Raw genomic sequence first — 12553 nt, 5'->3', positions numbered from 1 at the left:
TCTTAAAAAAAATAAAGTTATGTTAGAGGCACCTGGCTGAATCAATTGGCAGAGCATGCAAATCTTGATATCAAGTCATGATTTCTAGCTCCACACCGGGCATAGAGATTACTTAAAAAGAAAAAAAAAAATCAACGTAAGAGCTGGAATGAGTAGTGGAAATCCAGCTCTTACAGCAGACATTTATCTATTACCCTCAGCTGAACAGCAGCCGAATTTGCTGTGGACTGAGTGTTTCCAGGTTTGGGGTAGAAGAGAAAGGAGATAAACACATCACAATATGATGTAAAGTATTTGTTACTGTTGTTTTCACAGAAGGAAAGATTTAATCAGTAATTCAAAATGCTAAGAATTTGCCAATTAACTTTTTACTTCCCTTAAATTTAGTTATATTCTGAAATGCAATCTCAAAAAAATTTCAACTCTATAAGATGCCCAGGAACACAGAACACGTTTAATGGGAAAAAGTAAAAATAGCTTTAAGTTAATCAGACTGTTAAGATGTATCAAAAACCTATGTCCTAAAATAAATGTGGCAAATAACTTTAAAAAAAGAACTTATATTTAGGAAATATTTAACCAAAGCCTACATGATACATACAATTACTTAAAGATTATGGTATAACTTTGGATATTGTTATATGCTTAGCCCAGTTTCCTAAAGAGTAAGTGCATGCTTTGCCTCTAAAAACTGGAAGATGCACTATTGCCACGGGGCAAAGAAATCACAGGGGAACTGGACATTGTAAAGGCTGGAATGTAAAGGTTAAATCACATCCTTTAAATCCTTTAAATTCTAATTCCATCAACTCCGAGTTAAGCAGGGCCTTTCCCCACAGTTATGACATGCATACATATTTGAATACAGGCACAGAAACTTGTCATTTTTATTTGGGTAACAAAGGGTCTCCAAATTATATTGAAAAATAAGTCCTAATTATTATCACTCCTGTAAAAAAAAATTTAGCACATTTTTCACAAATGATTTATGTAAAAGAGAAGAAAATACACATAATTTTATAATATCTTAAACTTTTTTATTCCCTACCAGAGACATTTTGTCTTCCGTTTTCTTTCAGTTTTCTACAATTTCCAAGTTGCACCTGTATTTAATACTGCTTTAATCTGCTAAAGACATTAACTGATTGCTTTCCTAAATCTAAGGATTATATAGTTTTAGTATAAATATATATCACATATTTTCGTAAAATTTTGACAAAACCGAATAAGCATGCCTTGTTTTAAGTCCATGCTCCTTCCACTGTTTATAAAATCTGATTTAATGATCAAAAATTCTTGGTTGTCATTCTTCAGTTACAACAGTCTTCCTTCTGAACTGCCACTCACTTCTTTTTACATAATGACAAGCAATAGAAAAACCAAAAATTATCTTAATCTTAGTTCTTCCTTTTGACACTATAAAATAATGTGATTTTTTTTTTAAATGAAACAAATACATCCAAAACTCAATACATTCAAATGAGCTATGCTTCCTTTTAGGTGGTCACCTTGGAAGGCCATAGTTCATTATCCTACTTATGCTACCACTGCTCAAAATACCTTTCAAACTCTTTTGGGATTGCCTTCAAAGCTAGCTGCATCCTTTCTACTATTACCTCAAAGATAGATTAATTTTTGGAAACTGTCCAAAGTCATTTGGTGCTAAGTGATGGTAACCATAAAAAAAAAAAAATCAAGCCTGATAATACTTTTTGTTTTCTTAATGTGAGTCATAAACTTAATAGTGTGTATGACTTAAATTAGCTCTGAATACAATTCTAAAAGAGCAAAACCCAAAAGGTTTTGAGCAATGGTAGCTTGCTGGAATTAGGAAATAATTTTCCAGCATGATCACTATAGAGGGTAACATTCATTTAGCTGTCTATGTTCTGGCATATTTGTTTAAAGTGAACATTCTGAGAGTTAGAACTTATTTTTAAAAAGGAATATCATTCCTACAAAAAAAAAAAAAAAGAATTTTATTCCTTTAAAGCATCACTGTCAAAGTAAGTACTATGCAAGTTTTTTGTTAGAAACTAGTTCTTCTTACTTTATCAATAAAGACTACTTTAAAAAACCTGAAAGCAAATAACCAACTTATTTGCTCCCAGGCTTTTTAAAATCATTAACTGAAGATAAAATAATTTGAAATTTCTAAGGTACTAAAAAACAAAACAAAAACCCCAAATGTAATAAAAACACATCAAGAACCAAACTACAATTTCTGAGCTGCACTGTTTATTTTGCTGCTTGAAACCTAAGTGACAGTATGCCACTATAATTATGGGGTTTCATCTAAACCTTTACTACACTGCAGGTACAGAAATATACGGACACATTTTTGGAGAATTGACATTTTGCAAAATGCAGCAAACATTTTAATTTATACATGAGAAAAGGAAGTGTTCAAAAGGGTATGCATTTCAAGTTATTGCAGGTTATTTGTGAGAGAATTTCTGCAGGTAAAACATGTTTAAATTTAACCAACAGTAACATGTCAGTGTATTTAAAATCATGACAAAAATCTTCTCTCTGGTCATGTTGCCCATGACAAATTACTATGATGTTGTATATTTAGGGCAAGATGTCAATACAGCATAAATCCCATGGCATTTTGGTTTTCTTCTGGAGATTAAAGCTGTTTTTCTTGGGATAAATGCAGCAGCAAAACACAAACCAGTTGATCAAAAAAAGCACTTCTGCCATAACTCCAATAATTTTCAGGACACATCAACCGACAGTAGTTTTGCCATTCCCAGTTCTTTTAAGGATTACATCTCTGCACTGTTGCATTAAGTACGTCTGTGAAAGCTTGTTCTCTGTTAAGCCAGTTTACTGACTACAGCCTGGTTGAGAGAATTTAGTTGGTTGGTCCATTTATCTAGTGCAGTATATCGGGCACCACCCCTCTTCTGATGATCCAATTCAAGGAGTTGGTTGACTTGATCAATTCGGCCATGAATAGTGCTGGAAATAAATAAAAGACATGTCTACAAACCATTTTCACTGACTGTAATTTTTAGACTAATGTTTCATAAAATATGTACAATGTCAATAAATGCAAAAGAAGAAACTGCTGCCTCTTAGTGACCTAATTCAGGATTACTTATTTCATTCACTGCCTTACTAAAACTCTACACAGAAACTGGATTTCAGCCACCTTTTATCAATTTCACTAAAAGAATCACTAGGCAGAGACTTACCTGATTACTTGAGCAAATGGAAGCTTGTGAAGCTTTGAATACCATACTGCTTTTAAGAAACATGTTATTTTAGAACTATGACATACCATACCTTATACTTTAAAAACAGAAAAAAAAACAACAACCAAAACCAACCCCCTATTCATTAAATAATTCTCTAGCTGGATATGGGACACATAAAGAATGAGAAATCTTTCTGAAAACCATTTACAACTTTTTCAGAGATCAAGGGCTTAATATGCTTACTCATCCACAAAAAGCTACCATGCATACATATTTATCTCTTTTAATAGAAAATTATAGCCAGAGGGTGCTTTTTGTGAAAAATCAAGAATTCCATTGCTACCGCTGCTCCCAATATTCAAATGTTATGGTCCTAAACATTTTGTGATAAGAAACAGCCAAGTACTTACTTATCCAATATGCACTGCACCAGCAAGCTCTCCACATCAGCTACATCTATGTTTAACTCCTAAGACAAAAGACTTATTATAATTCTAGTAATTAACTTCTTTAAATACTTTATGATAAGGAATAATTATTCTGACTTTAGATTCATTCCCACCACTTAAAGGAAATTTAGTGTAAAGAAATTTAAGACAAATTTCATTATCATCTCAAAATATTTCTGAGAACACAGGTCTGACCAAATTTAACTTTGTAATCTTTAAAGTATATTCTTACCACAATTTTATTGTGGTTGGGTTAACAGTACATCAATTACATATTTTACTCACTACTCTGTCTTCTACAATGTTCTTTGAGGCTGAAGGAATCTTTAAAAAGAAATGTAATGATTCTTTATTTCTCTTTACTGTTAATTTACTCCAAGACAACACAGAATAATTTATGTTAAAAGGAAAGCCCTAAGCTATGCTGTATTTTGCAAATGCAGTATCAAATGTTACCAAAAATAACTTTTAAATACACTGCATTTATAACTACAAATTTAGTATTAAGATCCATGAATATAAGTACCTTAGAAATAAAAGGAATATGTATTCTTGTGTAAGGCTTAATTAATTTTATGAGCACTTGTGTTCTGATGTTTCGCAAAAGCTCTGAAAGACAAGACAAAAATGAAAATAAATTTAATAGTCTATATATCTGCATGAAACATTATGTACTGCTAAATCACATTAATTAATTATATCAATTATTTTCTCAAAGTCTTTCTGCCTGGCAAGGACATAATGCATTTGGGTTTTTTTTTTCTGTTTAAGCAAGCTCTATGCCCAACATGGGGCTCGAACTCCTCACCTCCAGATCAAGATTAACATGCTCTACTGACTGAGCCAATCATGTGCCCCAGACATAAGGTATTTGGAGCTAAAAATATCTGGGTCCAAGAGACGCACAGTAAGATTAGAGGCCGACTTTCCCGTAATTTTTCTTGTTCCCTCCTCCCTGATTTTGCTTATGTTGTGACGCTACCTAAAATACCCTTTGCCTTTTCAATAAGACTCTACACCGCTCATCTCTCCTTTATAGTTAACATCTTTCAGGAAGCTCTGATTCATGCCTTATTTTATGTTCTCTCAAAATCTGAAGTATTATATTTTATACAATGATTTATATTTTATACAATGATCGTGCAATTTTCTCCCATTTCTTCATAGACAAGAGCCTTAAAACAACAACAACAAAAACAACAACAACAACAACAAAAAACTAGACTGGAGTTCATGCACAAGGCTTCTATAATTTTCTATATCCACCAAGTGTAGTACCACTCTAGCTTCATACAAGAACTTTTAAAATGTCTGCTGAATGAAAGAGAAAAGAAGGTGGGGAAAAAAGAACATTACTTCCAAAGTATTCTTCGGATTTTCCTGATGCATCTGGAATTTAAGTATTTGAATGAGTTGTTCCAAATGGTCATTTAAAAACCCTCAAATAGCTCCATAACAGGTGGGAACACTGGAGGTACAAAAGAGGCCCCAGAACAAGGAATGATTTTTGTCTTTATTAATCCAACAAAACTTACTAAAAAATCTCATACACTTACTGGTACATTAGCCACCCTTCAAAGTAATGCATCTCTGCCATCATCTATAGCAGACTATTTTTAAAGTTTTTGTTACTTGTCCAAAAATCTTAAAAATGAACTTTGAACCTAAGTATTAGTAATAAACATGCAACAATATCTAAATTAGAATAAAAAGGACAGACAGCCACGTTAAATGAATTGCACATCATATAAGAATTTGATTATGTTAATAAATAGCAGGGAACTGTAGATGATTTCTTTAAAACAGCTTTTTAAGTAATATCCTATTCCATGACCGCATTTAGAAACATTTCTATACTCGGCAATACACAGAGGAAAACTGGTTTAATTCCATGCCGCTCCCTCAAGAAACACTGATTGACAGTGGCAAAGAAGGTAATTGAATTCAGTTAGCAGCAAGAATATACCTTCAATGTGTTCCCTAATGAAAGGATCATCCATGATGTTGCTGTGATTTGTTTTCAGAATCTTTTCAAATTCAGTGATGTCATTATTCTGATAGGCACTAAAAGGAAAAGTACAAAGCTTGTCAAACACGGAGAAGTCATGTATTAACTCAGATAATCCAAAAGTCTAATTTTTTTGCAATAATCTAAATTATGTTATAGTTTTTTATATGCAATAATCTAAATTACATTACAGTTTGTCAAAGAAATCAGAGTTATATACACACAATCTTCTGCAAATAAAATTAATTTCTTTTTTAATGTTTTTGGTTTTATAAAGATTAAATAAATCTTCTTTTGGGGGTCAAATATTATATTTATATATATTCATTAAAATCTCAAAATCTTAACACTGTTAAAAATTTACAAATTTAAAAACTGTTTAATGCTTGATACTTCCAAGTTAAATTGTGCATTTATCATTTAATCCCTAAGAAATTAGGTTTCATACATACTACTATATGGAAAAGTTTGGCCTTGTCTTTGAAATAAGATACTACATTCTCTCTGAAGATTATCCAGAAATGCAGCTTCCTAATTTTTATCTTCTAGAAAGCTACCAGCAATTGCCAGAACTCTGCAAAGGGAACATTTGATTCTAAATTTTCTCTAGCCTTAAAAGTCCCACTGAGTTATATAGCAGAAATATCAGTGGCAGGTAGTTAGTACCAGATGGGACACACACACAAAGGAGAATGTGATGGACACTGCTGCAGAAGGCCAAAGGCTGATTTATGTTCATAATTCTCTGAGGTGTTTAGTATCCGCTCTTAAAATAACTCTGTAGGACACTATGGGGATTGCTAAAGGTGCTGAGAAGGAAGAAGCCAACCTTCTGGATATGGCACCACTGTCTGCTTTATATGTAAGACATATCATCAGCCATTCTGCACGCCCTCTGCTGTGCTTCCATCTGTTGGCTCGCAATGTAACTTCATGTTAGGGGCAGGTGATTCAAGTGCTTCAACAGGAATAATTTTCCTCTAGTCTGCTGGCAACTGACTAGGAAGATAAAATTAGGAAGCATTACTTTTTCACCTACCCCAAATACATTTTTGCAAAATATACTACAGGAGGATATATTCAAGTAGTGAAACACTTGCATATGTGTCTATTTTAACCAAGAGACATTCTTCCACTATTTAAGTGACTTAAAAAAATATATACAAAATGTGGGACAACACAAGCCACTTGCTTGGGTTGAAATATACCATTAAAATAAATTGAGTTCCAATACAGAGGTTTCAGTAGAGTAAATTGTATGATATAGCAAATATATAAGTATAGCTATTACCACTTAAATTTCTGATAAATCAGCCCTTTAGTCCATTTTAATGTATTTAACCAATTTAATTTAGATGAAATATTAATGTCTAGTGCAAAACTCTCCCTCAATTTTTAAGAGTTTTAAAAGTTAGTTGTTGCTCAACGATTTAACTTCATAAACATTTTTCTAAAGTATTACGAAGTGAATCTCTAACCAAATCATCTTTTAGTTAATGTGGCCAAATGCTGAGGAATAAGAAATCTCCTTTCATAACTAAAATCTATTTAATTCAACAAACTGAGAATAAAGAAATAAACAATAAAACAATATGGTATTTTTTAAAAAGTAGACTCCACGCCCAGCATGGAACCCAACGTGAGGACTGAATTCAACCCTGAGATCAAGACCTGAGCTGTAATCAAGAATTGGACATTTAACTAACTGAACCACCTACGCGCCCCAAAGAAACTGATTTTTTTTTTTTTTTTCAAAGATTTTATTTTATTTATTTGAGAGAGAGAGACAGTGAGAGAGAGAATGAGCGAGGAGAAGGTCAGAGAGCGAAGCAGACTCCCCATGGAGCTGGGAGCCTGATGTGGGACTCGATCCCGGGACTCCAGGATCACGCCCTGAGCCGAAGGCAGTCATCCAACCAACTGCGCCACCCAGGCGTCCCAGATCCTGTTATTCTTCTTCTGCCTGCCGCTCCCACTGCTTGTTCTCACACTCTCTCTCTCCCTCTCTCTCTGTCTAATAAATAAATAAAAATTTTTTTTTTTTTAAGATTTTATTTTATTTATTTGAGAGAGAGAGACAGTGAGAGAGAGCATGAGCGAGGAGAAGGTCAGAGGGAGAAGCAGACTCCCCATGGAGCTGGGAGCCTGATGTGGGACTCGATCCCGGGACTCCAGGATCACGCCCTGAGCCGGAGGCAGTCGTTTAACCAACTGCGCCACCCAGGCGCCCCAGAAACTGATTTTTTAATGTTGCAACTCAGAGTTCTTATCTCCTATCTATTCCTAGTCCCCTTAAAATAAAATCATTCTTATTTTTTACAGCTAAAATTAAAGTTTCCTTAAACAAACCAACCTAGTAATTTGTAAAACCTATAGCCAGATAAAAACAAAGTAAATGAAGACATTTTACATAGGAACTCAAACAGTATCATGTAATAAGCTATTTGCTCTAAGTATACAAAATTTATATATGGGAGACTCATAATTTATAGTCTAACAGTACTTTTAAATCATAAAAGACTATTAAAAGAATGTTTTATCACTTCCAGTATCCACATACATATGCAAAAACCCCACCCTACTCTATGTCCCTAATATTCTCCTGCTTTGGTAGACTTGGCAAGCACAATTTAAAACAAAAGACTTGAAAAAACCCATGCTCCATTTATTCCAGCCCAGAGAAAAATTTTTCTTGCTCACGGATTTCTTTTGCAAAAATAGGCCTTCTTTTCTAGGCTTTTCGCTTTATTTTCTGTATCTTATTTAATATTAATTGATCATAGCAGATTTTTCAGTTGCTAACCATCATACCACAGAAGTCATCAATAAATCCTTGGGTTTCTTACCAGTATGACCCCTCTGCTCCTCACCTCAGAAAATTAATCGAAGTAAACTTTTTTTAAATGATTTTTTAAACCTTGTTAATTGAGAAATTATGTGAGTAAAGACATTGTCTTACTGAAAATTTTTGATTTGTGTGGACCAATTCATAATTTCATTTTGGATTAAGAGAGGTAGAAACAGCAAACACTGTGAAATTGTTTTAAGATATCTACAATCAGTCTTCTGCTGAAAAACAGCACACACACAAACATGTAGATAATTTAAAAAAGCAGCCAATACTATACTACATAAATCAATTCTATATAAAATCTTGGAACTAACAGAAACAGAATAAATGACTTAAAAAAATAAAAACTTCAAAATTTGGAGTATTTCAAACCTAAATACAAAAGAATAAATTTGGTGTATTAACTGAATTCTAAAAATTTCTCTCCCACTTTTCCCTCTAATTCATTGCTTTAAGAAAATTTACCTTAACCGAAATATAAAATCTTACCTTACTAAATTCGTCATTGCTAGGATTTCTGGGTCATTTTTGTATGGTTTGGCCTAAGGAAAAAAAAAAAACAAAAATTAACTATGCTATATGTACAAAGAAAGAATAACTATCATTTCCAGAAAAGACAGGTGACAGAAATGAACAATTAGAACACACACATACCTCCTGTGAGTCAAATGGATTTATTCCCGATTTCATTAGCATATTTGCTAACACCAAATATTTTAAGCAAGTGGTTCGTCTTGGACTTCCCGATTCGTCATAATTCTTGAAGGCTTCAAAAAAATCAGTGTGTGCCTTTTCAAATTCACCTTCTCTCAAGTGCATTTTACCACCACATTCTATAAGAATAAAAACAGGATAAAAGGGCATTTGCAGTTCTATAGTATGATTGAGCTCTTTATAAAAATAAAATGAAAACTATGATAGTGGCTTTCCAGTCTTTTAATTTCATAGACTGAATTGTACTAGTCCCAAGGTACTCACTTTAATTTTTTTTTTTTTTTGGTAGGTGGGGGTGGGGGTAGAAAGGGAGAGAGAGAAAATCTCAAGCAGGCTCCACTCTCAGCATGGAGCCGAATGTAGGGCTTGATCTCACAACCTTGTGATCATGTGATCATGACCTGAGTCGAAATCAAGAGTCAGATGCTTAATCAACTAAGTCACACAGGTGCCCCAGTACTCACTTTAATTCCAAAAAGCAAGTCCTTCATTATAAACATCAAACAAGCATCTGCAAATTTTTATTCTTAGCTGACGCAGAAAATAATTTTATGTATATCACTAAAATTCAAGAACAGAACTTTTTTCCCCCTCTCCAAACCATCCCCAAGTCTTGAGAATAGAACATGTGATGGTAAATTTTCTACTGAAGTAGTTCACTGATGTAACATTTTAGAAGACAAAAAATTCAATTTCTAATTCTAATTTCTTTCCAAGACTACATCATTTCATTGATTTTACTACTTTGCCATTTATTTTCACTAAAACAGAAAAAGCCTTCGGAGTCATTCAGTCATATCCAGTGACACCTTGGTATCTTCCTGTGACAGTGCCCACCCTTCTCCAAACAAAACTTGCCTCTGATGACTCCCATGATCAGTGGATGAGGGATGGCGGACTTGATGTGAAGTGACTGCTCATAGAGAGCTTTAAGTTTTTTGTTATTCTTCTGTGCCGTGTACATTTGAATTTCCAAAGCGTATATTTCTAATAACTGTGTACCTTTTTTCAGGTCATCCTCTCCATCATCAGTCTAAGGAAGCAAATAATGAACTTTAGTTAAAATAGAACTCAGTCAACCTAGTAATTTTTATTTGAGTTAGCGTGAGATCCTTATGTTTATAATACTAATTCTGTGTGAACACACACTACAAATTTTAATTAAGATCTAGAAGATTAAGAATACTACCTTTAACAGCCAAAAAGGAATGCACACATCCTTTGTACTTTCTAGTCATTCAATAAGGAAAAAGTGACCAGAAGAATTTTTTAATGTATAAAATGTTATAATGTTTGTTTCTACCTAAGAGGTTCTTTATGGTCTTCCCCAAATCTTCACAACTACTTTATATCCACTGATTTGATCAAAAAGCACTTCCAAGTGCCTTCCTAATGCCAGGCACTAGGTCTAACATGGAGAAATACATACTTAAATAAGCTAATGTTCCTGGCCCCAAAAGTTCATGACCTAGAAGATTAAGCTGTAAACAGATAAATTATAATAATGATTCTATTTGAAGTGCCCAGAAGAATGGAAGAGAAAGTGACTAACTCTGCTGATCAATGTCAAAGGAGTAACAAAGGTGGTAACATTTAGTTCAACTTTGAAAAATAACCAAAAGCCCACAAAATACATGCCATGAAAAACAGCATATAGGTAACAGGCAGATAATCATAAATATCAAGCCAAAATTTATTATTTATTTGTTCTTCCAAAAGAATTCTATTTAGTCACTAAATGAAAATACATGCAGGTGATTAGAACACTTTCCTGAGCAACTTTTTCCCCATTCAAAGAAATGACATATACAATTAAAATAGTACCTAGCATAGGAAGAGGTTTAAAAACATTTAAAACAGTATTTCCACTAAATTTTAAACTAAAATAAAATAACTTATTGATCAAGACAAAAAAGGAAACACAAAATTATAACTGCAGTTAAAAAGTTATGGGGGGGGGGACGCCTGAGTGGCTCAGTTGGTTAAGCAGCTGCCTTCGGCTCAGGTCATGATCCCAGCATCCTGGGATCGAGTCCCACATTGGGCTCCTTGCTCAGCAGGAAGCCTGCTTCTCCCTCTGCCTCTGCCTGCCATTCTGTCTGCCTGTGCTCGCTCTCTCCCCCTCTCTCTGAGATAAATAAATAAAATCTTTAAAAAAAAAAAAAAGTTATGGAGGTGCACTGTCCCCATCATGTGGCCATTCAAATTTAAATTAAGTAAAATTAAAAACTCAAACACATTTCAACTGCCTGATGACATGTAGCTGGTGCTATCATATTAGTGCAGACACAGAATATTTCATTTTAGCATCATATGAAGTCCTAATGGACAGTACTGTTACAGAAGATTCATATACTATGAACTAGATATGAAATATCTTTATTACGTGTCTCTAATGTTCTTTCCGATTTTCACATGGTCTACAACTAAATATGAAAGGCTTATTTCTAATAAGTATTAATGACTAGTCTATTTGTTTATGGATACCTGTGCCTCATTCCACAAAAATAATAATTAAACAGGAAGAAATGTAATACACAGAAAAAATTAGCTTCTTGGTGTCTTTTTTGCCAAATTTTATTTTGGGGATGAATCCAGAACTAAAACATCCCTAAGTAAAAGTTTCAAATATAATTTTTTTCTTATGCTTTTTGTATTATGAAAAAATATTAAGAAAAAAACAAGAGTACGCTACCTGGCAAGACTGATGTAACTGGCGTAAAATTTTTTGAAGCTTTCCATATTCTTCTCGTTCTAAATATAATTTCCCAAGCTGTAAAAGAACATACTTATTAAAATTTAAAGATTTCAACAGGAAAAGGCATGAATTTTTAGGACAGTTTATTAAGGATGCCCTCCCATTCTTCAAAAAAAAAAAAAAAAGTAATTGTAATTGTTACCTTTGTGTTTGTCTTAAACCACAGTCTATCATTCTTAGCATCTTTCAAAGCTTCCAGTGTTGTTTCATAGAATTCCTGCAGTAAATCCATCTGACATAAAAAATCAGAATTCTATAATTGTAAACAGCAAATTTGTACCTGTTAATAAAGTTAATTTGAACAAACTAAAAGTGCATCTTTGAACTTTAATACACATAAGATACCCTATTTGATTCTGAATGTCTCTGTCAGTCTATAATTTAACAAAACCTTAGCAAAACAGAGACCAAGTTTACAAAAAGTGCCAAGATCTGTTTTTATGTGAGTTTTTAGAAAGTAAAACCCAGAAAGAACCCAATGCTCTAATAGTATGATTTGTCCTTCCCAATCTAGTAACTCTTTTTATATTGATGGAAATGAATGACATACACTTCGAACTAGTTGTG

At 33.3% G+C, this 12553-nt stretch overlaps 1 protein-coding gene across 3 annotated transcripts in view; it reads right to left on the bottom strand.

Annotated features, from left to right (window-relative positions):
• Positions 1-1015: 1015 nt before the first annotated feature.
• The window catches only part of COPS2 (COP9 signalosome subunit 2), a 30107-nt gene continuing 18569 nt past the window's right edge, over positions 1016-12553 (bottom strand). For 2 of the 3 annotated variants that reach the window (XM_044229711.1, XM_044229708.1), the window contains exons 5-13: positions 12129-12239; positions 11924-12001; positions 10087-10261; positions 9169-9347; positions 9004-9056; positions 5622-5719; positions 4182-4264; positions 3617-3675; positions 1016-2967 (exon numbers count right to left, since the gene is read on the bottom strand). In XM_044229711.1, the coding sequence (XP_044085646.1) occupies positions 2823-2967; positions 3617-3675; positions 4182-4264; positions 5622-5719; positions 9004-9056; positions 9169-9347; positions 10087-10261; positions 11924-12001; positions 12129-12239 (981 nt within the window). In that variant the 3' untranslated portion in view covers positions 1016-2822. The remainder of the gene's footprint in view (positions 2968-3616; positions 3676-4181; positions 4265-5621; positions 5720-9003; positions 9057-9168; positions 9348-10086; positions 10262-11923; positions 12002-12128; positions 12240-12553) is intronic. The other variant, XM_044229709.1, reaches the window with a different exon arrangement.

This window comes from Neovison vison, chromosome 13 (genome assembly GCF_020171115.1).
Source record: "Neovison vison isolate M4711 chromosome 13, ASM_NN_V1, whole genome shotgun sequence".
NCBI lineage: Eukaryota > Metazoa > Chordata > Mammalia > Carnivora > Mustelidae > Neogale > Neogale vison.
This window is presented reverse-complemented; position numbering and strand designations above follow the sequence as displayed.